A 26,526-nucleotide genomic window follows, 5' to 3' on the forward strand; every position below is an offset into this window, starting at 1 on the left:
ATCCTTGTGGGCGCCCTTTCTGCAGCACAAGATGCTCCCAATCTGTATTTTGTAACACCTGGAGAAGGTGCCTTGCTCCTAGGGATTGGACTAAGTGCTCTCCAGAGGTCCCTTCCAACCTTGGCTAAAAAGATAATAAATAAATAAGTAAATAATCACCGAAAGACCGCTAATAAACCCTAAAATTTGCCCTCGGATCACTTGCACATTGTGAAATAAACACATATGCAACATGCCCATGTTTTGATATGTATTTTTATTTCCCTGCAGTTTTCACTTATCAAGAACAAGTAACAGGGAAAGTTGTCTGAACTAGTGCATAAACAAACATTCTGAAACACCACTACACGTATCTAATTTACAAGAACCGTATAAAAAAAGTCACTAAAACACTACACTACGAAGGTGTCCAACGCTTACAGTCAGACTTTTTCCAACCCGTTACTTGCCTTGTAGCCACAGGAAAACTCTCCAAAATCGAAAAGACAATCTTGCCACAACCCTCCCTCCCCCCCACCACCTGGGATGGCTCGATATCTAGACATCCAATAATTATTGCAATGATATATAATGCAATACATACCTGGTAAAATATCCTTTATGTGGTGTGTTACAGTTTTAAAGCCGGTTAAAATATGCAGTCTCCGGATAAAATGTAATCAGTTGAAAATTTTCTCATATCTGCACAATTTAATATGTGCTAGATGCATAATTTTCCTAGACAGTTTTTTTTTTCCTGTGTAATTATTTTTTATAAACTGGTATTATAAATAGAAATATACATTCAAAATATATGGAAAAGTGAGTTACTACATTAAATTTGCATGTATCGATCCATCCCTTTCCCCTGCACAGTAATAGAAAATACTATTTTGCCTTGAACTTCATATTTGACAGTGAAATGCCACTAAAGTATTTACCAAAAAGTCCATCTAGTCAAATTGTGAAACAAAATGAACCAAGTGAAAACTTTACATTTCCTTTAGAAAAAAATTACAAGAATTTTGTTTCCTAGCTATGAATCTTTAACTTTTTTTTTTAGACACAAAGTTGGATTTATTTGTACAAGATACAAAATGTAAACATGACAAAATAAATAGTTAAAACAAGTGATGCAGGATCCCATTTCATGCTCATGATCCCATTAAAGAATTATTTTTTTAATCCATTCAGTTGCAAATTCAAGTGCAAAAGCATGATGATGAATATCTACTATTCAAGTAACAGAAATAATATTGATGATACAAATAAACTATTTTACAAGGTAGTGATTTTCCCAATTTTACAAAATTTACATTATATATCGACTTAATATACGATATAATGATAGTCCATTTAGGTCCATTTTAGTTCTCTGTGATCCACAGAGTGCTGTATTTTGCATTCAGTTGGAATATAAATGACTACACCGTTAGCACAGGTTGAGACACTGGTTTGAGGTTATGTCACTTCCATTGCTACTGTTGTCTCTGCTATGCCATTTAAACCCAGTCGTTCTGGTTCATGGTTCTCTCTGCAATAAAACAAAAAATTCAATAATTACAAGCAGAGCATTAATATTTCCTTATGCAAGTTCAATTATTTCTTACAGGTATTATGTGTTTCTACAAAGCTGTTGCTAAGATCAGGGACAAAACTTTAACATATACAATGGACAGGTAGAAACAGATTTTTCCCTTTAAAACTAAATACTGGCATTTAAGAGCTTTTTTTCCTCCAAGAGGATTGCCACCCTTTCTATAAAATTATTAATATAGTCCATTTTTATTGCGCATCTCTTATCAGCTTAAGCTATTGCGTGAGAGTACTAAAAAGTCTCTTTAGAAAAGCATAGCCAAGAAATGCTCCAATGCCTCAGTATCAATTATCAAATCATTCTGTTGTGAGCAAAACATTGCTCTAGCATGATTGTTTTTCGGTTCTGTTTCTCGCTTTTTCTAGATTTGCCCCTGCTTTTCTCTGTGCACAAGCACAAGACTTGGCTAGGAGGAGGGCACTGCTTTAAACAGCGACTCAAAAGTCTGACCTAAGGGAAAAAAAGCTAATCGCACTAATGATTCAAAGAGTGTTTCAAGGTGTGATTGCTGTTTTAAAAATACCTTTTCCCCAGTGTACACAGAGACTAAGTTAGCCATACAATTTTTCACCTCAAAACCCCTTTTTAACGTCTCTAAAAAAACAGTCTCATGAAACAGTCAGTAGGCCACGCTGACTGATGTCTTTTTCCTACTTTTCCAATTCATAAACAAATGCAACTTGCATGGCATAATACAAAGACCTTTGAAATGAAGCCCAAATACTGGAATTTTCAGGTAGCATTATGCAAGTGTTATCCTGTGTAATACCCATTAAGGATCCTGAAATGACAGCGCCTCAGCTGGCCAAAGGGAATAAACATAAAAATCGTTACTGGACACGTGCCAGGCTGCATCTCGTGCTCAGTGCTGGCGAGACCCTTCGCACAGCTTGGGAGCACCTCTTGGAAGGTGCCCCAGGACAGGGCACAAAGAAAAGCAGCTAAAAAGGAAGCCAATTTAAACAAAACCGAAGTTTACCAAAAGCAGCGTGCCCAGTGTAAACATAAATGACTTGGATCACTGCTCACACCGTGAGCTCTTAGGGCTCCTCACAGCCACGCTGAAGATGAGAACATGCAGCTTCATGTTTTTGAGAGGGCAATGGTGTATCAGAAATCTCTTGGAAAAGAGCGCTTCAATTCAGCGCTCTGCTGCAGATGGGGTCAGGTCTATAGAGGCATTTGCACAACATAAAGGCAACGTGAGGTGTGCTGCAGCTTGGCCCCTACCTTGCTATACTGCTGATGGCACTGCTCGGAGTCACCTTTGGCACTCTGTCCATACTGGCAGCAACTGTGGCGAGTTTTAAGGCTGTTGGCGACGGTGCTGAAGTCCTTGTATTGATATGCACATTGACTGGAGACACCACGCTCACGTTGTTGAGATGCACGGCGTTGCTCAGGCAGGAATTGTTCATGGGCAGCGGCTGCGGGCTGCTTGTGCACAACGCGGGGATCAAGTGGTTTGTGGTGGTGTGGCCGACTGTCCTTACAAGCTGCACAGCTGAAATCCCTGGGCTGGATGATAAAGCCATGTTGGTGGAGTACAAAGTTCTGGAGGTTCCTGTTACAAAACAAATGTTACCAATTAAAAAAAAAAGCTGGTACTTAATCCCAAAGCCAAAGATTCCCCTCAAGGGTAATGTTTTAATTACATGTGTCAGTGGCACAGTGCAAGAATCTGCTTTTTATAGTCAATAATGTGAAGTTTTAAAACCATTTCCAGTCAATCCCAGAATTCTTTCATAGCTTTTTCATTCACAAAAACAACAGAAAGAAATTGCTACTGTATCACAGACAACATTTGTACTGTCCAACTTTATGCACCTCATTTTAAGGGCCTGAAAGGGGCAGCATTTCCCATAAAACGGATTCTGACTTTTAAGATGTCCTTCTATCCTAGATGGCCACAGCTACCCATCCTACATCACTCCCACTTGGGACTGTCTAATTTCACATGCATAATATTGCAAAAGGGTTTTCATCAACTATAAAGCTGTGTTCCTGGTATCACAGTGGCAAACTGATGTACTTTTGCCTAATTTTGTACCCCTCAAACTGGTACCCTCTCAGAAGAAGAGTTTTCTTTTTCTTTCCTGGGACTGTTCCAGAATATTGACTTCATTCAGCTGCCTTTCTATCCCCTCCATTCAGTCTATTTTATCATTAAAATGTCCCGGCCTTCATCAGCTGTTGGACACCACGTTACTGCAAAAGCCTATTACGGCAGGGAGGTTCCAACCAAATGTGTCTCAGCACCACGACGCGGCCGCGCCGCGTGCTGACAAGGGCCGTGCAGGGCTGTGTGAGCAGAGGGCAGCAAACACCTGTGTGCACTCTTCTTATTCCAATCTGGGAGGCATTTAAATGCAACAAGATCCAATACTTAGAGCAGTTCTTTTAATATTGCTTCAAGTGCTTGATTTTTGTAACTTTTCAATTTGCCTTTCAGATAATGAAAGGGATTTTTAAAGCATTTTTAACAACTGATGCTGTTTTAATTGCACATTCACACTGATTCTAGCATGCTATTGCCTACATTTTTTATTTCAAACACTCTTATAATATAAAGCCTACCAAAAAAGCCCCAAAACGCTGCTCTTCCAAGTGTAGAGGAGCGCTCAGTAGCTTAATTATTGCATTAACCGGAATGCCACTGCACAGAATTATTTTAAAGGGTTGCAGAGAACAACACTGGAAGCTGTGGCTATCGATAAGGATAAAACACATGATTTTTGAAACCAAATGCAATCTGTTGCCACGTAAGCGGCGCTCACCTGAAGGCTGCACCACGCCGTTGACGCTGCCGTGGCCGCCGGCCGGCTCCTTGGGCGCCTCCGCGCGCGCGGGCGCCGGCGCGCTCACCACGGCCGACGCGGCGAAGTGGGCGCTGGCCGAGTCCAGCGTTTTGGACAGGCAGTCGGAGGAGCTGGAGCCCTGCCGGGACGGGGACGGCACAAAACAGCGCGGAGGGATCAGTACAGCGCAAAGCTAACGGAGATATCAGAACATAACACATGCCTCTGGCTTCTAAAGGGGAAGGGAAGGAATAAACACCTAAGGCTCTCTTTTGCCCCTCAGGAACTACCAACTTTTCACATTCATTCACATTTTCGCTCATAGCAGGGATAATTACTTCATAAAGTAGTTCGAACAAACAAGTGTTCTTCAGAGCATGTTCACACAGGAGGATAAGGAGCATGAAAATAGTTTGTATTTACAGACTGACTAACCCTGTGGACACTGCTCGCATTGGAGCAGCATAAGAGAATTCCTGTTTTCAGATATAAGCCATAGTTGCACATAAAAAAAAATAAAAAGGAAAAAAAAAGTTTGATTTTGAAGCTTAAAATATTAACTCATTCAGCAAAAGAAGAAAAAAAGCCAAGTATCCAGAGTGGTCAGAGTATACAAAACCTTTCAGGTAATATACATCAAACTGGAAAGAAAAACACCTAGCCCTAAGCCCACTCTATATTGCCCTATACCCATCCTAAAAGGCAATGTATTTATTGAAGTGCTACATTTAGCTTGTATTAGGGCTGACGAGCACAGTAAGCAGAAGGGAAGGGAGCATGTATTAAAGGAGTAGAGAGGAGGATGCAAAGAGCCCTTGCAGGTGCCTCACCTGTGCTTTTGGATGCGCCTGTTGCGAGGAATGCTGCGATTGCTGCTTCTGCTGCAGCTGAGCCAGCTGCTGCCTCTGCATTTGAACTAACTGCTGTTGATGCGTCTGAAACTGCTCCTCCGTGATACCCCCCGTCACTGTGGAAAAAGAAAACCGCCGCAGGGTTAGGTGTTTGTGTCTTGGGCAGACTCATTTAAAAGGCAACTATGGCTATGGCTATCATTTCTGTTATTGCCTGTCAAATGAAGCTCTACCACAGCCACATCAGCCTGGTGGCGTCCCTCACAAAGCACTGCTTATTCAAGAGAAAAAGGTGACCTGTTCCTGAAAACGTGGGAAAGGAGTTCTACATATCCTAGAAATTGCAGCTGAGGAAGAAGCCACTACACTGAATCCAGCCAGGTTTCTTCTCTGGCTCCCAGTTCTGGGGGTACCAGTGTGAACGGAGCACCAGTCAATGTATTTAACTACTAAACACAAACATAATATACTATGTACTAATCCTCACTTGAGAGGAAGAGAAATTAATACACAATGGCAAAACCAACCTCCAGATCTAAAACATAATACATGTGCAAATAATACAAAGCACTGCTTGCGCTCGCAAATCTAGGCTGACCTTCAACTTAAAACTTAAAGCATTTCAAAAACAAACAAACAAACAAAGCTACAACCCACAACAAAACACAGAACTACCAAACCAAAACATCAGGAAGTTTCACCTGAACAGCATTTTCTACTCCCCCTTAAACCTTCCTTTTTTTAATTGAAGTGTTAACTTAGGAGTGCCTTAAATTTGTCCATTTGCATAATTTTTGTCCAAGCATAATTTTTGCTTGTAAGCCCAGTAGTATCAAACTCCCAGAACTGAAGGGTGAAGGAAGAAAAGCTCTTTTCTTTCCCTTATTTATTTATTTATTTTTACAAGAAACAGCACATATGGTAAATCAAAACCAGTGTCAAAGATTTGACACTAAACCAGAGTTTTGTGCAATCTATGCTAACCTGAGAACAAAGTTTTTGTGAGCAAGACACTTCACTTTTCAAAGATTCCCATTTTTCCCCAAATATTCCCATTCCCAATACATTTTAGCATTTTATTTTGAACGACATTTTTCACAGACTAAGTTGCCATTCATCTCAAATCTCCATATTCTGCAGGAAAACCATCTTATCAACAGACACCAGAGTAACCATCAAGGACAAGTTGTCGTCCTTCAGAGCCTGTTTAAATTCCACCCAGTTCAGCTCCTATCACCTGATGAATATTCAGCAGTTGGACTGAATTCAACTTTACCCCGTTATAGAGCACCACATGTTTATTATTACATTTAAGTATCATTTGCTTCTGCCAGGGTAACAACTGGAGAGTCCTACAGGAGACCAACTTCCAGCAGCCCACACCCCAGGCCTTTAAGGTCACTGGTAAGTGCAAGAGTTTTAATGCTTTTGGCAAAAGGCTCTTTTACCAATTAGGAGCTTCCGAATTCAAGATCTTCCTAGTGGCATTTCGGTACAGTCAGACAACAGGAAAACTTAAAAAGTCAATGTGAAATTAATCGCCTTTTAGTCTGCACTCCTAGTTAGCTTTGGTTTAGATGCCACTTCTCTTAGGAATGAAGGCTTTAATCAAAAGTATCCTTCAGTTGCCCCCAAATAATCCAATTCAACCATCTAATTACCTCTACATTGTGTTTCACTCTAGAATAGAGGAGAAAACAAAAAAGAAAGAAAAAAATCCTCTACAAAAGGCCAATGCTCAAGGCATAAGCAGAGGTGAGGTGCTGGCCACGGGCTGCAGGTCTTGTCTACATGCAGGGGACGGGGTGACTAAAGCCCCATGGTGAGCGGTGACCAGCCCTCGCTTCGGCCACCACGGCCAGGGGGTTGAGCTGAACACGATGTGCAGTGGATGTTACGTTTTTTGCCTGAAATCTGCCTCTATCTCCAGCCTCCAAAGTCCCCAGAGCTGCACATGACATTCACTCCAGGAATTAAGCAAACCAGTGAAGAACCAGCTCGCTGCCATAACCCATATCACCGATCAAACTCCTGGTAACTTCTCCCTCCAGCACTCACGCTCATCTCTCCTGCATCCCCACGGTTTATGCGGCTGTAGAACCCTTCCAGAGGCAGCCTTCCCAAGGAGATCCCAATCTGCTTGCCCAGATATAGTGCACAAGCTACAAAAAAGCTTCCACGAGTGCTCAGCGGGGCAGGTGGGTTCTGAATCCCATCTCAAAGCTTCCTCTAATTCAGTTCCCCACCTGCACTTACTGTAACAAGGGCAAGAGAACAAGTTAGTTGGAAACAGCAGATCTTTATTCACACGCTGCTCCGGCACTCTCCAGAAAAGACCTGTCATACATTTATTTCAGAATAAAGCTTATTCTTAGGCAGGACAATACCTTAGCATTTGAGGAAATGCCGAAGTAGATGCTTTCTTAATACAAATGGATATATAATACAGAATTTATTTTAAATATTCTTGTGCATTGACTACTAAAGCAAGATGCTCTGTACCCTCTCTATGCTGAAGAAATAATCTTTTTTAAAAAGAATACTAACAATAAATAAATAAATCAACTTAACCTGTGCGGTTTCCTCTAGGAGCAGGATGTTACGGATAAACCTGTCACCAATGAGGTGCTGCCTTCCCGCACGCGCAGCCTCGGCCAGCCCTGCTGGTGTCCTCACCACTCAGCAAGGAGCAAACCCGAGGGGGCACTGCCTCTTGTTGGCTCGATTCCTGTTTGGCAAGTGATTTTGCCAAGTCTACCAGAACAATAAGGTCTGTTCTGTCATCTGAATCTGCAAATCCGTCCCCCATAGCCATAAATTTCTCCATAACACACTGTACGTACTATATTTTTATAGAGCACTGAATGAATGCTCTTCTCATCCTCATGTAATCTTCGGGGAGACTTCAGGGATTAATACAACAGACTCCCAAAGTTACACATCAAATTTGTTTTTTAAACTATCTTTTTCTCCTTACTGTCTGTCCTGTCCCACATGCATCTCTCTACCTCTTAATTTATTTTTCTTTCCATAACAATGCAAACCCTGAGGTGCGTAAGTGCTATACCATGTGTTTTCATCACTTGTGTTTAATTTAGCATATAGCACCAGAAAATACATTATTCTTGTTGACCTTTTTTTCTTTTTCTTTTTCTCTTTTAAGAAAATGTCAACGCAGCTCCCTACCCAAGGGAAGGGCACCCTTTCACTGAACACAGCACTGAGGCCTTGCTCTCCTTTTTATTTCCTTTGGATACCATCAGTCCTCTGACTACGGAAGATCTTTCTGGTGATGTTTACTTCTTCATTTCTATTCAAGGCAGGCACAGAGATTTCACAATCTCTTCAACTTTTTTCCTTCACTTAGAAGGAAAGACTTAAGACTTAAAAAAGTCTTTCCAAAACAGCACAAGTCTTGAAGGCCCTGAAATTTTTACATTTAATTCATCATACCAAAACCCTGCCATATTTGCTGGCTTCCACCACACAAAGAACTATCAGCTACTACTTTGTTGCTCACAGCCTTTCTTTTTGCCCCCCATATCCTGAACTGACAAGCAGTATTCACTCATGTCTCCCATTTTCTGCATTTGCTCCAAGAGCAAATCTCCTGGCAATGATCCCACTGCAGAGCAGCCCCTGTGCTATAGGTGCAGGGCTGCAGCCATTTACATTCCTCGCAGACAACCCTGCCCTTTACACTCTCTCTTCATACATTCAAAGGGTTCCTGTGGAAAAGCCTTCATGAGAGGAAGAGCAATATAAAGGCTACAATGACTACAATTAAAAATAAACTGTGTGTAAAAAATACTAGGCTGTAAAAAATGTTCTGTGCATATGTCAGTAGGATACTGGCATTATGAAATGCTACCGATAAATCTTAAAATGGTAATTGAAAGAAAACTGCTTTTGTCTTCGTGAAATTTAGTTTCTATACATGAATTTCTGCACACGAATTTCCCAAATTCTTTAGAGAGACACTGTGATACATCCACACAAAAGTTAATTGCAGGATTCAGGATCAGCCTGTTATCTCATTACCCTGTTTTACTTCCACACATTCAAGAGTGGGAGAAGATTCCAATGCCTGCTGGTGCTTGGTAATAGATGTCTTCTGGCAGCTCCCCAATTAACCACTATTTAAAGCACTATGCACTCTTTTATCAGGATAAAAAAGTTACATTGTTAAAAATTATGTAATTAAAAGCTCCTAATACAGGAAGCAAGTAAGATTGCCCTTAAGCTTTTTGGGTTGTGGGAGGTTTTATTCCAACTTTAGAGTAGCTTCTGTATTGAACACACACACACACACACAGAATGAGTACCCACAGGTATCAGAGCAGTAGTGCCTGGATTTCATACTCATGTGAAGATGCTACAGGGTTGTTCCCCCACCCTTATAAAGCCACTTCTCTCTCACTTGCTGTCTTGCTCATCTGGAGCAATCGTTTTATAAGCCAAATGGTAAAAGACATCTCGGCTTGCTATAAAGAGTTGGAGATCATCTTTAAAAAGAAGAAAAAAATCTATCAATCCGTGGCTGCTGATTTTGTGACAATCCTTACAGCACACCCAGCAAGATCTGACTTCCACTTGCCATCGACTTTACCATGTGCCCTATGCTCACTGCTCAGCTGTGATTGGCACACCACAGTTTTAGTGTGAGAGGATACAGAAAAACATAGAGAATAATTACCCAAGGGTAAAGAGCAAAAGCATTATGCTTTTTCAATTATAATGTTTATAGCAGTCCAAGACACAGCCCACAAAAGTCCCATCATGTATTTAATATATACCAAAACGGGGTCTGATGAATAGCAGCACCTACGAGGATTATGCTGTATTACCTGCCTCTCCTGTTCCCGTGGGATGACTTGGCAAAGCCGTGCCCTCGCCCTTTCCCCAACCCCTCGGCCCATCAGCACGGAGTGTGGATTAGGCAACACACTGCACCCCAGGGGCACAAACACACGGCTTCCTTGAGGTAAGGAACTTCCTTGGGATGTGTCACCGTGTGCCTGACGAGCACCTCCTGCTCCGAGAGCCTTAACTGGGGCCTATCCAGCACGGTCAATTGCCAGCTCAAAAGCTGCTCTGCAGCCTCGGGCAGCGGAGGCAGCTGTTGAGGTAGCGTTCAGAAGCCAGAGGCGACTCCACGCTGCTGTTGTAAAGATCCTCAACAGTGTCAGATCACAGCACACTCTGGATTATGGATGTCATGCTACGGTGCAGTACGCCCCAACGTTTCGGGGCAGAGGTTCAACAACTGCTACCAGAGGGGGACACGTCAATGATCCACTTAAGAGAACTCTGCAACAGGAGACATTAGAAACGAAGAACGCAGGGAAAGAAGGTGTTAAAGTGCCAGAGCAAGCCCCCAGAGAAGCTCAGCTTACACTTCTCTCCCGATGTCTAAGGAGATTTGGGACAAGACTGGAAAGTACACTTGGATGAGCAAAACTAGGATTCAGCATGAATCTGGAGCACTGTTTCTGAATCTTTATGCCTTGATTAATAGATATAACAGTCATTCATATCAGGAAGCCACCAGGCCCTGAGCTCAGAACTCAGAGCAAGTCAGCCCCAATCCAAATGCTATGTTAGACGAGTGCTATCGACCCTGCCGCTTCCCGAGTGGCATCCCGGGCCTAAAGGTTACTGTACCAGAAATGGAAGGAGCACGTGAGGAATTTCACAAAAGGTGCATCGAAATTCTCAACAGGACAGGCAGGAGCAGCAAACACTGGTTTCCAATTCCTTTAGGCTGCTCAGTATGCTTACTAATTCAGTACTGAGATATTTTGAGAAAACAAAGAAACAAAATACCACAGACAATTCCTCCCACCAAACCAGAACAAAAACCACTCTGCTTTGCTTTTGCATCTACAGAAATCATTCTTTTCTCAAATGAGGTTAGACCAATAAACGTCTTTACAACTCAAAGAGTATGTGTATCAGAAATCTATAAATACAAGCAAAACCTCTGTGTTATTCAACATAACTCTTGGCACTTTATCAAGGTTCAGCACCTCAAGCTGAAATTATAGCAGGGGGAGTGGAAAAGAAAAAAAAAAAAAAAAAAAACCTGCATCTTAGAGGAAAAACAAAAATAATTAGCTTGTAGCTTGGGGCAACTTCACACATCAATTACTGAAGACGTTACCAGACCAGACCCAAGGAAAGCACTGGAATTTAATAATTTAAATTCCACATAAATTCAAATCCTTGCCTACCTGATATGCCATTCTTGCTGGTGTTCAATAAAGCTACAGATGCTGCAGAAACTCTTTTATTATTCACAGTCTGCCCTGGTTTCCTTGAGGTACATTCTTCACTATCGCTGTCCTGGAGATTTAGTAGCCTTGGCTGAAAACACTGCAGTCGACATGATCTGATATTGCTTAGTATTTCAGAAAGGGACAGTCTGTTTTCACAATGTTTATTGGAAGTATTGGTCCGTGAAAAATTAGAAGAAAAGTCTAAAGTCTGGGAAGAGCTTGAAGAACCACTCAGCATTTCCGGGTCAATCTGCCTCAAGACAGGATCATGCTCTGTAGATATTCGGTCCATTAAAACCCTGAATCAAGTGGACACAGAAAATATAAAATTCAATTAACTCTAATATTCATACATTTTGAAAGGAACAGAGTAAAAATAATGCAGCTTTACCTTCCACCCCTGCCAACCCGTCTTCTTGCAAATCCTATACATCTCCTTGGAATTGTAAGGGTTGTAAGGCAATGCCTGAACCTCAGCTTGTCCAAGTCTGCCAATTCTGAATTTTCATATGAAGAGTTAGCTTGGTCCAAACGAGGCTGCGGAGAAAAAAGAAAAGGCAATTTTGTATTAATTTGGAGTCTGTACTTTGGTCAAGCAAGATTTAATAAGCGATTTAATAAGCCCAATCTACATGATCGTTCCAAATATGCTGAGAATAGACAAGTATCTCATATTAGAAGATAACTTGGAATTTTTGTGGAAAAAAAATAAGGTATGAATTTGTGCTGCAAAATATCCTTTTCGCTTGATTACACATGAAACAAAACAAAAAATATAAAGCATTGCAACCAAAACGCAGGTCAGAATTCATTCAGTCTACTAATAAGCACATAAAACCGCCCTGCTTGAACAGATGAAAGTCCATCTGACCTGAAATCTTTTGGCTGATCATAGCTGGTTTGGTCATTTGACAAAAACTACAAAACACAGTGCCTATGGAATGATCCTCTCCTTGTTCCAGGCTCTCCGCAGAACAGGCTGCGGTCCCGACCGTGCTGCAGCCTCGGCCCAGCCTGCGGGAAATGGCCCATGCCCTTCAGCGAGGGGCAGCACTGCCTGAAGTTTTGTCTTTAATAAAAAGTTTATGAAAAACCTATTGCCAAAAGGTAGCAGAAGTCCATTTTAATGACCTTTGCGCTGGTACAGAGCAGCCAATTACAAGACCTTGAGAATGCATTTGCTGGTGTATAACTACCTTAGGGTGTTTTATTTAATCCATGAAAATACTCATTATTATAAACTCAGAACTGCATAATCTTTACAGATGAAAATGCTGTGTACAATCTGAGATGCTTTACAGTAAGTATTAAATAGTAATAACAATTTTCATGAACAAGTTAAACATGTACAACAGTAAAGCTGATGATTAAAACACAAATCGTTTCAGAGAAAAAAAAAAAAAGGAACAACAAAGAATTGCCAAAACACTCAATTCCATATAAATCAATATCTTAAAGATTCCACTGCTAAGTCTCCAAAAAAGAATATAGTAACAAGATATTTTTGAAGAAATCTAGTAGTAGGACAGAAACACATGCTATAATCAGCATATCTACAAAGTGTTTTGACTTCTGAAACTACCTACCTGGTACCTGTCTTCTCTACTGAATTACAAGCAGTCTTAACGACTATGCAATTACCACAGTATTTTGGTACCTAACTTCTCCAGTCCTCCAATGAGGCAAGCAAAGAAAAAGCAAGCCCGTTATAGTACTGTGCTTATCTCTGCTAGCTCTCTGTAGCCAACAGCTCCCAGTCCCTAAGCATGTGCTTAAAAAATTCAGTATGGTTCAGAGATTATGATAGAATATCTGTAATTAGGCTCAGCTCCCTGCTCACCGCTGCAATATCAACCAAGTGTTTTTCAGTATACTTAACAGCTTGCTCTAATTTCAAAATAAAATTTTGGCATGCAATAAAATGCCTTAAACCCCTCTGCTTCGATAGCATATTCGACTCAAGGCCCCAGGAGGGTTTCTCAAACAGGGCTGGCAACCGAGACAACGAGGACCTAACAAGCTCCTAAAGCTCAGGAAAAAGGATTTGCTAGTAAAACTTGGGGCAGGTAAGATGTAATTCTCTTAACAGTGGCTGAATCAGTCTGCTGCCTGTGCGATGTGCTATTTACCAGTTACCACAAACGGACAGTATAGAGAAAAAAACTCTTGTAAAAAACTCAATGTTTTTCTTTTGAATCACCAAGTGAGTAGAGCTCTGGGGCTGGAAGTGGGAATAGGAGAAAATACCAGATTACCATTAAGTCAGTTTATATCTGTATCTATTTATGTGCGTGTGCGCATTTGTGTGTATTTATACACACACACACACATATATATGTAAAATAAGCATAGTGAATTCAGTAACAGATAGTCTTACAGCATAATACTGGCATCCTGCTCTTCTTCTGAAAGCACAAGGTCCATCAGGATCATTTTCTTCTTCTGCTTCTGATACTGGTGAGGGTACCTAGACCAGAAAAAAAGTCATTTTTCCAAGTGCTACATTTAAAAGAAGTGTTTTAAGGGACTTTAAACACATTATTAATGAGGTACAGCTAGAAAACCGTAATCCCTTTTTGATTTTATTTAGTTAAAAAAAAAAGTAAAAATCAACTAAGCTAACAAGTTTTTCATTCATATTTAAGAGAGATTGTAAAAGAAAATGGCAATATATGTTAATGCTATCATCAAAAGACAGGTCAGTTAACTGCCAATGCTTTTATTTAAACAGCTAGAGCATAACCATTGCACCAGAAGAAAGAAAATCACCAAATTTCCCAGTTAGGGAGAAAAATATTTGATAACATGTTCTTTTGATGACATGTTAATTTGGGGTCTGTATTCTTCAAAATACTGTGGAAAAATCCTTAAAATGAAAGCTTATAAAAATGCAGTTTACAAAATAAATAAAAAACGTGACTAGTTTATGCAAATGTCTTTTATATAAAAATATCTATTTAACAGTCGCTCTCCATCTACTGTTAAAAGTTCAAATGAGAGTTTTTCAAGCTGGACTAAGTTACAGATAATTTAATATTGCCTCTTCTGTAAGTCAGAATTTTGTAATAAAGTGTCACCTGTGGGAACTCATCTTCGTCTGAACTGTGGAAGTCATACTGTTTAATATCGCTCTTATTGACAGCAGGCAAGGGCTCAGTAGAAGGCTGTTGAGCAGTTACCACACACTCTAATTTAGGTTTCTTTAGGTATTTCTTCTTTTGGCGTACAACATCCGACACCTCCTCCTTTAGAGATGAATGATGAGGATGCTGTTAATGAAAAACAAACAAGGAAGAAAAAAAAATAGGAGTTATTTAGTTGTTTCATCTTCTTACGTCTCAGAAAGAAATGACTTGTACTTCAGTGCCTTTTAGCATATGGCATCTGCTGAGTGCTTCAATAGATAAAGATTTATTCCAATCAGAACTTCATCTGTGACTGTCTTTACTTATTAATAAACAAAAAACCTATCCTTTCAGGTACATGACTATATGAAGTAAATTCCTTCCACTGTAGGAAGTGCAGTATTTACCATCGTGAGACATCCTATTGCAGTTATCTCCCAAAACCTCAGTTTGGTAAGCCAAGGGCTTGTAATTTCCTTAACTGCTGAAGTTCCTTTGGAAGGAAGTCTTATTTGTTCAGTGTTTCTCACATCATTTTTCTTTCTAAAGGATTTTCCTGTTATCAGTTTTTGCTTCTCCCTTGTAGATTTTGTTAATGCTAACCCTCTAGAATAAGCAATTGAGTTGATATTGAACACCATCCATGTTCAAGTGAGCAATTTAATTTCAAAGCTTTCAAATCTATTTACAATTTTAGATTAATTTGCATTTGCACAAAACCTTCGAGCAAAATCTTGCATTAAAAAAAAAAAAATCTTAAATTGCCCCCAATTACCACTTGTCAATAATCACTCAACTAAAACCAGCTCCAGGAACAAAGCTCAGCTTCCCTACAGGCCATGTGCAAAGTAAGGCAGAATAAAATCCCTGCAGAGTACGGAGCTTACAAACGTGTATTTAATCCACTGAACACTAGGTGTCGCAGGCGTTAAATTAAAAACTTCCAAGAGGCCTCCAGACTTCCAGTCTGATTCCCAACATTTTAGAACAGTCACTTCTCCAAAGAAGCACATGCTAATTCTAATCCGTGTGATTAGACTCCAATAACAGCCCTCCTGTCACCAGGATGCAAATGAAAATGGCTGATACTATCTCACAAGTGATTTGAATAATTAAGAAATGTCTAAGAAAGCAATGAACAAACAAAAGTTTTTGTTTTGCTACAGACAATTGATAGATCATGCCTCAGCATGTCTCCGACTAGTCTTTTTCTTTGAAACAATTTCTGATCATGATCCACATTATATACACATTAAACAAAAACAGGCTTTCCAATTACTGTAGAATAATAAAACAAATTCAAGTCTCACCACCCTGAAATGCTTGCCAGCCCATCTGATTCATTCTTGCGCATTTAAAATGCAAGTTGACACTGCTACAGTTACATTTTCTTAGAAAGTTCAACATGTTCAAACGACTGGGGCAGGAAGTGGGGGAGCTGTTTGCTTTTTAAAGCAGCTCTTTGCTTTGCTAAACGTGGCTTTTGCTTTGTGCTACAGCACGGAGACATCCTCCTGGCTCAACTCCTAATTTACCCCTACCCACCAGCTGAGGATGCTGCCTAAGGGAGGGCTGGCAGCAGAAGTGCAGGCTTTTCTCCCTGTAACGTCTGAGCCTTTTTCTGTCTTTTTTCCCCTCCCTTGTTCAGATACCTCAGCTACAATAACGACATTAAAATGGCTTGGGATGAGAAAAATGTTCTTATATAATATGACTATCTAGTACACCACAGTGGCATGTTTTAAAGCAGACAGAGCTGCTGAGGAAAACAAAAGATACTCAGAGTGCAAGTAACAAAGGAAATGTGGTATGAACAAGCAGAAAAAAAAAAACAAACTAACACAAGTACATTAAGGCTACGAGCATTAATTGCTAAACTAATTCTCTTAATTACATCTCTCAATTGGACAGAGTGGGTGGGAATCCTATTCTGAATTTCAAACCCCCAAACTAAGTTTGATGCATTTTTCAGCAGACAGGACCTTTTGTAAGCCGGTTATAGCTATACTGAGCTTTTTCACTCATTTCTATTTGAACTGCAGGCCACCAGAGCCAACAGTCAGGCTCATGGCTAACCTTTGGAAGAAATATTTTAACTCTGCTCTGCACAGGTTATCCAGACTCTCCTCAGCTCAAGAAAAAAGTATTATCTGCAATGTTATAATTTGCCCAGTCAACATTTGTATCATATCTAAACATGAAGCTTCAGAGCTTCTAGCTATGAATTATTTTAATACTATTGGCTCTCCAGATGCTGCTAACAAGGCCAATTATAAAATTAGATACAAGTCACTGGGCTTCTGCGCGCGCACACACAAACACAAGATTGTAGAAGACTACTGACAAACAGCATGAAATTTCCTGAAGTGCAGCATTCCGCAACTTTGCTAATTTTAGAATAAAATACCTAGTGTGGCATGCTGCAATTCAAGTCTTACCTCTCTGTGCTTGTCTTTAGAGTCTTACATCCTTTTGCAGAAATAAATGGTTCACAAACTTGTCCAATTTTTCTTCCCTCCTACTGTTTGCTACCTTTTTTTAAAAAATACTAAAGGGCAGCCAGGGGTAGGTATGAATACTTCTGCACAGTGCTCCTGAGAAGCACATAGCCTTGGTAATAACAAGTTACTACCACAAATTCCAGTGTTTTTAAAAATATAAGATGCCTACAGCTTTTTCAGCTGTTGACAAGATAACAGTTGCATTCTTCTGCCTGGAAATATGATTAGTATATGATCGCTTAAACTGTTCAGAGCAGCTTTATACAAAAAAAAAAATCACTGTATAGTTTCACAATGGTCCTGACATCCATATGAAGTGCTCATGTTTATGCCACTTGGACAAGAGAGACAGAACTGACAGAAGGAAAATGAAGACTTGTACAAGGTTCTTAAAAAGAGTCAAAACACCCATGGAACGAGAGACTTGCAGCAGCAGAAAGCTTACCTTAACTTTACATTCTTGAACCTTGTGATGGTTTCCATTATGAAGAGTGGATGGAGTTGTGCTCATCTCTTTTTCAGGTCTATTAAGTTTCACTTCGTTGAGGATTTCACCTCCATAATCACCCAGATGATACCTTCGAAAAGCAAAAAGAAAACCCTGCATTTCCATTGCTTGTTTCATACTCCCAAAACATTTCCCAATCAGGCTACACAACCCCCTTTTATTTTAGCTTTCTAAAGTTTACAGTTATGCCTTCAGTCATGCCTGTGCAGAGGACTAGCATCCACAAAGAAACAAATTACTGGAATTGCTGCCAGATCTGCTACACAAAAATAAATAACTTTGTTATAAATTACTTTATACAGATCTAATTTCCACTTTACCTCTTCTCTACAACTTCTAATGTTAAATGCAACAGCTCGCGCTTTGTTTTCTCTCTTCTCTTGATCATCTCCAAAATTGTTATGGCTCTGCTAAATTCTCTTCTTAATTTCAACATCTTCTCATAAGAAGCTTCATCATTCTTTCGATTCTATTGAAAGATTAAAGTTAAGTCAAAACCATAACCTGCGAGGCATAAACAGCACCAATTTAGGGAAAAAAAGAAAAAAAATACATAAAGCTGCTGAAAGAACTGCATGATTACATTTGTAATAAGTTTTTCACAAGCATAAGTTATTTTGAAGATGATATCATAAAAGATTTTTTTTTAATTAAGGTGAAAAAAGAACTCTTTGGTCATCTTCTCCATAATTTCTCTACTGAGATTTCTTATTGTCTATTGGAAACATGTCAAAACAACATATGCAAAACATGGTTCCTAATACTTCTTTCCACCTGCATTCTGCACACAGCAGAGTGCACATCTGTACAAAGTTGATATTGAACAGGGAGTAGCTAAAGACTTCCCAGTTCCCACAAATACAAAACTGAGTTAATTTGCTTCACAGCTAGTGGAAGAAAATCCCTCCCCCCATTCAAGAAGGGGAAGTTTAAAACCTTTAAAAGTCTCTGTTACCTATTTGTGTGCCAGTATCTATAAACTGGCACTGGACTTTCAACTTTCTAGAAAACGGACAAACTGCAAACTGCCTGTAGGACAAACTGATGGATTATAACCTCACTATATCATTTAACAAGCCTGAAGTTGACCTGGCCAACCCCGCCACTATTGAGAAACAGAACACTTGAGGCCCTGCAGGATTTAGAGTGACAATTTTAAAATGACAAGATTTAAACTAACAAGCGACATTACCTTCCTTGTCTGCATCTTCTCAGTTCTCCTCCGAAAGGCAACATAAGGGTCGTTGTTAGTAGAGCCATCCCTCTTCTCTTGTTTGATTTGGGGGATGAGAGATGGTCCTCTGCAATTCTTACGCTTTCTTACCCAGTAGTCGTATACAGCCTTAATAAGGTAATCATCTTCGTTTAGCAGCAATTTAGCTTCTTGAAGTGTTACAAGCTAAAAGAGAAAATTAAGAAGTGCAACTGAGATGAATACGTGGAGACAGGGGAGAAAAAGGTCTGTGTTTCTTCTAAGCTTCCCAGATAAACTCATTCCCTTTTCAGCACAAGAGATCAAAAGGAGAAAAAAAAATATTGATCTAAATCAAAGTACTTAGGCCAGTTGTCTTTGTAACTTCAAGACAGTTGCTAACTTTTCTGCATTTTTTTTCTCCTTCAAAACTCCATCTTCTTTAGCATAAAGCATTTTAACCTAATCCTTGCAAAGTCTCTTCAAAATGAGAACATTTTGGCCTCTAAACATATAGCTTCAAACTAAATCAGGATGAGTAATCAAGGTAGAACTAGATTCTGCAAAGAATTTCTGATCCCAAAAAAAGTCCGTCCCACTTAAAAGAAATAATCACATCCACTTAAACTTGCCTTTCAGAACCCTCTTTTTCAGGTGTAAAATCTTCGAGCAACTCTTCAAAAATACTATTTACTATTTTACACAGTCCTTAAAGACAAGGACAAGTCAAGGCACGAGTCAACAAAACAAGAATCTGGATGGGATGCCAACTGCCAGTTCTCTGAACTAAAAGGCCAAGAGAGACACTAGAACCAGCTATTCTCACCCCTTTGCTTTCCAATCCTCACGAGACTCCTCTTGGATTCTTCCGAAACTAAACAAACCAATGGTCGCACCGAAAGATTCAGATTTGAGGAATGACCTTTGAAAAGGCATTCTATGAGCAGCACTTTTTCCAAAGAGTTATTTTTATAGCTTTCAGACTCTTCTCCAAACAAAGGTCTCTTGGAGCACCTCACTATTAAAATACCAGTACTCTGATGAAATCAGGGAATAAATATGCAGCATAGGCCTGCTCTTAAAGCAAGAAAACTAGGTTTTCGCTGCGAGCTGTGGAGACTGGGGCAAATCCTTCTCTCCTGCACCTGTGGAAAGTGCAAGTTTGAAAATACGAGGTTGCTGATAGTTGAAATAGTTGAAAATATTTCTACTGTAGGAGCCCAGTCTTAATGGAGGCTTGGCCTTGCTGTGATGCTTCCATGTCTCAGCTTCGCACTTCAGCTTCAGCCAACGTCCACTAGTACCAAGTGCAACAGAATTCTAAATTCACACACACACAAAGTGTGTTTTTAGCCCAAACTCTACACTTACCAGTCACAGCAAGGTTCTTTCATAGAATATGTTGTTGCAGTGTTGCTATGCCATCTTCTACTAATGGATTACAGTTATGAATTAGAATTTAAAACAAGTCCCTCCACTACACACATTTCACCTATGTTTCTAAAGGTGACAATCAGATACAACAATGTGAATTCCATATACCTGAAAAAAAATCACCAAATATATGCTTATGCAGTCAGCAGGATATACACACACACAACTCCCCCCCGAACCCTTCAAAACACACATACAAAACAAACAAAACATCACTCAAACTCAGAAATGAAAGTAAACAGCAATTGCTTAACCTAGTGCAATACCTGACTAGAACTGGCTTTTTCAAGCCTGTCAACCATTATTTCAAACTGTAACGGCTTGATTTCCATCTTCCGATTTAGTCTGTTCAACAGGGTTTCATCCTCAGAGTCCATATCATAATCTGGCTGTTCATTGTCCAGATTAAAGGCTGAAAAAGATACACATACACAAAAGGGAAACATTAGTTAAATCACATACCTAACTGAAATTGTGGAAGTGCTAATCCTGTGGGAACTCAAAGTGCTACTCATTCTCCAAAGCCAGTTCTGCAGTAAACACCTGTCTCTTTAGCCATACTGTCCAAAATAGTAAATTCCACTTTTCACAGCAGGAGTCCTATCTTTATTACAGATTGCATTATTCATTCTCCACACATATGCAAAGTTTCTGATCTTTCTAAAAAGCAGAAGAAAACATTCATTCAACCAAGTTTTACAAGAAGGATGAGAAAATCCCACAGAACGGCAACAGTTTTTATTATGTATAATAAATACTTCACATTAATATCTTGACAAGGTGAAATATTAACTACAAACCTCCAAATAATTCAATCAGCAAATTAGTGTATTAACAGCAGGGAAGGTTTTTTAAACTGCATTTTACTTGTAGTAGCCAACAAGTCAAAGTGCTATCACATGGTTATGTTGCTAAGTCATGCCTGTATCTGAGCACTAATTTCAAGAAAACTGCTATTAACCTTCCTCCCATGCAGGGGAACTTGAAAGAAAAGGCATGGAAATACCAGGACCAAAACACCAGGATCAGAACACCAGGGCTAACATATCAGCATGTTCTCTCATAGAAAGTTTGAAAAGTTAAACCACAGGAATACCCTTCTTTCCCTATCTTGGACCAGCCCAAGACTTCCCCTTCTGTGTGCTGATACAGAATCAGTAGATGATCTTATATTCCTACCAGAATGGAAAAGAATCTACTTGGCTTTGCATAGAAATAGAGAGAGTCAGCTACAAGTGCAAAGTTCTCAGAAATGAAAGGCAGGGCTTGACTTCGCAGTTTCAGACAGTGCCACTGAGCCAAAAGGCTTTTCTGGCCAAAGATATAGTATCAACATACACTAAAATGCACTTCAAAAAGAAATGAGTAATAATAAAATTATATATAATGGTGTAAGTATGCATTAAGTGGAATTACTAAGATCAGCAATTCAGTAATGCAACTGCATGGCAAATTTAAGACACATAACTTAATATTTGAGACAAGACACTTAAGTGGCATCCCTTTGATGTGGCACACGACCCCCGCAGCCGCTCGCGCAGTCCTCAGCAGTACTCCAGGCTTCTACTACATCTCACAACAGTTTTCCTGTCACTTCAGTGGCAATCCATACAAATCTATCTAAGGTTTTGTGATAAAGATTCATATGGAACCACAAATTTTTCAAAATATTCTAGAAAAATGCATTAAAATGTCACCTGGCAGGACAATGCAAGGGATGCAGAGACTTTTGAGCAGGCTGCATGTTGCAGACAGGGTGAACTGTCCCGTCCCAGGATAACCCCCACACTGCTCCACTCTCCAACACCCATCTGCACCTCCATGGCCTTGTAAGCATAAAAGGCCACTTTCACCACGAAGGAAGGAGTCCCCCTGCCCCAAGACTATCCCCCAACACCTACAGATACAACTGCAGGCCAGTGCACCCTGCAAACATGTTCAAGCAGCTCTGCTCAAAGTAGACAGATAAGGTTTTCTGGACAACAAGCCCATGTGATTGTGGAGCACATCTCCAAATAGAAGGAAATTTCCTTAATATTAAATAATAAAAATAGTTAAGGATATGCATGAAAACCTGAGAAGGTATTGGAGACACACTCAACTCACTGTCCCAAAGGGGCCCCAAAGAACCCCAGTGGTTTCCTGCTAAGCTCCCGAGTTGTCAGTTTGCAGATGGAGCCAGGACACACCAGGACCAGCCCAGTGTCAGTAGAGAGACACAGGGTGTTTGCAACCAGAAGCAGAGAAGGGAGGAGTGCAGAGCCTCTCACTTCTGGCTCACCTCCTCCTTGAAACCACAGGCCAAACAACATGCCAAGTCCACCTAAGTTCATAATATAATGCTGAATTACTAGGTGATAAAACCTCAGCTCTGTGAAAACAGAAGTAACAGCCGGTATCAGGCATCATGTTTTTAGCAGCACTTTGGATACCACTTGTCATGATGTGCAGTTATCAGCAGCTCCTTGCCAATGAAAGGCCGTTTGCATGGAGGCTGTGTGATAGTGGAGGGGAAGCAGCAGTTCCTGCAACGCACCTCCTGTGTCAGTGGAGTCAGGAAAGCCACGAAGCTTCAGCAACCCCCTGGAGATCTACAGGTCTGGGAACACCAGGTTATATAGATAGCTGTTCCCTCCAGCCTTCCCTCTGCCGAGGGCTACATGGAACTGGAGTATGTGAACTCCTCGCCACCGAGTCAGCTTGTCTGAGCCCTGCCGAGGGATTCGAGATGTGTCCTCCTTCTGAGCTCAACTGAGGGTTGAGCTTTGAAGCACACTTCAGTCACCCATACCCATCACTTTGTGCTGTTTTCCCCAGCACAGAGCAAGCAATCGTGCATCTGCAGCTAGCTGCAGAGAAAGGCATTTTTCACCCTCCCTTTAGCCTGGCAGCTTGCTGGCTCCGACAGCAATCACAAGACACAGGTGGTTTATGTCTCTTGTGATAGAACCACCCATCGCAGCCTCTTGTTTCTGCCCCTGCCATAGCAACAGATACAACTGTTCATTCATGCTTGCAAGAATCAGCACAGAACAAGTCCAAGAAAGTACCATATTTCACATGTGCAACTACTGGCCAGCACTTTGAGCCCACCCAGCCTCCTAGATCCCGCAGTTAAGCAGCAGCCCATCTAGATCCATTCCCCCAGACAACCCCTGGGAGCTTCTCGTGGTTGACTAATAACCGTCCTACTCCAAACTCTGCCATTCTCCCCAGAGCCCTGGAAGGGCCTGGATGATCCCAGCAGTGTCCTGGCCCAAGTGAACGCTCGGGACTTGCTGCCTTGCTAGGAGACGCTGCAAAGCGCGCAGCCTGTCCTGCGCCCTGCGGCACGTCAGCCACTCTGGAGGGCAGAAACTTCCACGGAAAAACTGCACTGCTGTTCAGCAGAGCTCCCCTAGCAGCAACCTTGATCCTAACTTTAATTTAATATAACTTTAAACCAAATTACATTAGGGTTAACTTAACTAAGTTAAGTAAATTTCGTTAATTAAATTAAGGCTGTGGTTCCATAGTCATTTTGAAGTGACCTAAGTGTGGGTTGCCCCTGAAGAAGGTGGCTCCAGCAGCCTTCCCTCCCCAGCAAGCCCTAGTGTTGCCACCTCGCTCATGCTGCTGCTGCTAACCAAGAAGTGAAGCTGGGCAGGAAACCGGAAATCTGAAAGCTGTTGAACCACGAAACAGAAATTCTAACCAAAGCAAAAGCAAATCAGAAAAGCTTCAAGTCATTCTTATCCCAGAAGCGAAATGAGACACAGACCTAGTTCAATTTAATAATTTTCACAGAAGTTCTTAAATCTAACTCCATTAAATATGCATGCAAATATTGCATTTTGTAAGCAGTACAATTGTGTTAGATTTATACAAATCTGATTGTCACTTCTCTAACACTCCCTTTTCTTCTCATTCTATAATCTTTGTTCAGTCACATTCCGGGCTACTTTCTTCCATCATAGCAACCCTCGCTACAGGCTGTCTCGCTCCCAGCATTTCCCACTGTTACCATGTCTACAGCAAGCTTGTAGCCAGTAACCAGCCAAGCACTTCTAGTGCTCTGGACCAGAAGCAAAGTAGCTTTGTACAACAGGTAACAGGCAGTTGCCCATGTCAGACACCTGGCTCAAAAGCGCAGGCTGAAGAGACCCCGTTACGACATTCTCTAAAAACATGGCATACATAAAGAATAAAGTGCAACTCTAAATTCATTTTAAACAAAGTACCACATCTTTAAGTGAAAATTATTTCATATAAGTTTGAAAACTCCAGCTTTTTGTAACTTACGGTGATTAGCTCTTCCCCCCCACATCCCATGTCATTTACACGCAGGAGTCTTTGCTTAGGAGGCAGTGTCTTTTATACACGTATAAGTGAAGTGTGTGCACACACATGTAAATCTATATATACACACACAGAACAGGAACTACTTACATCCAAACATATATTTTGGGTTCCAGTTCTATTTTTTCAGCTAAGGAAACTAATTTGCAAAACCCAGTTAGCTATATTTCTAGTAGGGGTGCAAACATAGTAACTTATTCCCTTTGCTGTATATTAGTTAGCTATAATACATCTCTATGCTACTGTAAACACATTCATTCTTGGAAAATTACTAATCATACTAGCATAATTGAAGTTGTTAAAGGCTTTTGCTTTATATTCAGTCAAAAAGCCATCTGAATTGGTACTACCCAGGTTCTGTAATGCCTGGAATCCATGCCAATTCATTTATTTCATGCCTCACCAAGATACTACCTTTTCTCTATTTGGAACCCCTGGTTCAAATAAAAGAATACCCTTAATTATGTTGGTAAAGCTAAAAAAAAAAAAAAAAAAAAAAAAAAAAAAAAAAAGACCTTAGCTACCACATAAGCTGCAGAATTATTTAGGCTTACTCATAATTTGCTAGTAATAACCACAGCAGGTATGGAACATAGTAGCTAACCTCTTGGTTTCTGACAGTTTACTTAATTTGAAGACAGCAGTTCTGTTCAATAACTATAGCATGAAAACACAATTTCTAATCAGTTATAGTAGCATAAAGTTGTTTTGCATCATATGTACTCCATCAGGAATATGTGGCAAAAATGTCGTCTTAAAGCTCTACCTGGTATTTGTCATCATTACACCTCCTGCAGCTCTACACAGAAATACTGTGCATCTTAACAAGGCAAAGAATAATTTGACCTAATGTAGCCAGCACTTTTAGACATGTTTGTTAACAATGTATTTACAGGGTTTCTGGCAGTGACCAGCAAAGAGAGGAAGAAAGTACATTCCTCATTTAGAGACCTTAAGTCAGTCAGCCTGCCTTACATACAGCTCTATTGCTTCTAGTAAATAGAAGAATTTAACCAATTTCCTCTGGCTCATTTCTTAGGAGTGTGAACCTTACTGTGTCTTAACCATGTTATTTCCCAAAATCTCTAATTTTGGGAACACATGAGAAAAGAATAAAAAAAGAGACTTCACTACGTAGTGAGAAAAGAGGAGGATTTTCAATACACAGTTTTGCATTTCAGCATCATTTGCTTAACCTGAAGTTCAGTTGCTCCTGTAAGAAAAGCAGAAAACACTCCAACATAAAATGCTTTTCTGCTCAAATCTCCACAGAGATCAGGAGTCTCTTGTTGAGACAGCCAAGATGGGTGTGATGAACAGAAATTTCAACGTGTTCTTTATGTCTGGCAAGATGAAATCCAATAAAATCAATACTGTTTGCACAAAACCCAAAACTAACACAGCAGAGGACTGTATTCCTGTCCAAGATGCTCTGGCATAACTCCATCAATAGCCTTTCCAATATGATTTAGGAAAAAACACCACCACCACAACACAGAAATCAGTGATGAGCAGCCAACACTGACCTTGTTCTTCACCACGAAGACCCACAAACTACAACAACACTTGACTACAAAGTTTGTTTTGCTACAAAGGTAACTCTTAGGAGAAGTCCCAGTCACAAAATAACCCTCTAGAATGACATTTTGCAGAGGACAAAGATGATTCACATGCCAAAGAACAACTGAGCAGCTGGAACATAAATATCATCTATCTGCTCTCAACTGAACAGCACCCAAGATAATGTTCAAATGAATCTTAAGAAACCCATGATTCGTTTTCCTAATGAGACCTTTTAACATATAGAGCGCCAAACACATGGAAAAGAATACTTCATTTAGCTATAAATTAAACTAAGAGTTCGCTCTTGAAAGAATATATGATTTTAGCAAACAAGAAACATCATTGTTACTGACAGCCCAGCA

The 26,526-nt window shown here is 40.3% G+C and overlaps 1 protein-coding gene across 2 annotated transcripts in view; it reads right to left on the reverse strand.

Annotated features, from left to right (window-relative positions):
• Positions 1–239: 239 nt before the first annotated feature.
• Positions 240–26,526, reverse strand: part of EPC2 (enhancer of polycomb 2) — a 43,443-nt gene continuing 17,156 nt past the window's right edge. The window contains exons 3-14 of one of the 2 annotated variants that reach the window (XM_088529157.1): positions 20,530–20,675; positions 18,830–19,036; positions 17,958–18,106; positions 17,575–17,707; positions 14,581–14,772; positions 13,881–13,970; positions 11,895–12,040; positions 11,459–11,802; positions 5,205–5,341; positions 4,354–4,516; positions 2,807–3,140; positions 240–1,513 (exon numbers count right to left, since the gene is read on the reverse strand). In XM_088529157.1, the coding sequence (XP_088385283.1) occupies positions 1,441–1,513; positions 2,807–3,140; positions 4,354–4,516; positions 5,205–5,341; positions 11,459–11,802; positions 11,895–12,040; positions 13,881–13,970; positions 14,581–14,772; positions 17,575–17,707; positions 17,958–18,106; positions 18,830–19,036; positions 20,530–20,675 (2,114 nt within the window). In that variant the 3' untranslated portion in view covers positions 240–1,440. The remainder of the gene's footprint in view (positions 1,514–2,806; positions 3,141–4,353; positions 4,517–5,204; positions 5,342–11,458; positions 11,803–11,894; positions 12,041–13,880; positions 13,971–14,580; positions 14,773–17,574; positions 17,708–17,957; positions 18,107–18,829; positions 19,037–20,529; positions 20,676–26,526) is intronic. The other variant, XM_088529158.1, reaches the window with a different exon arrangement.

This window comes from Tinamus guttatus, unplaced genomic scaffold (assembly GCF_059628265.1).
Source record: "Tinamus guttatus ecotype Peru unplaced genomic scaffold, ASM5962826v1 Tinamus_guttatus_pri_ptg000325l, whole genome shotgun sequence".
Lineage (NCBI taxonomy): Eukaryota > Metazoa > Chordata > Aves > Tinamiformes > Tinamidae > Tinamus > Tinamus guttatus.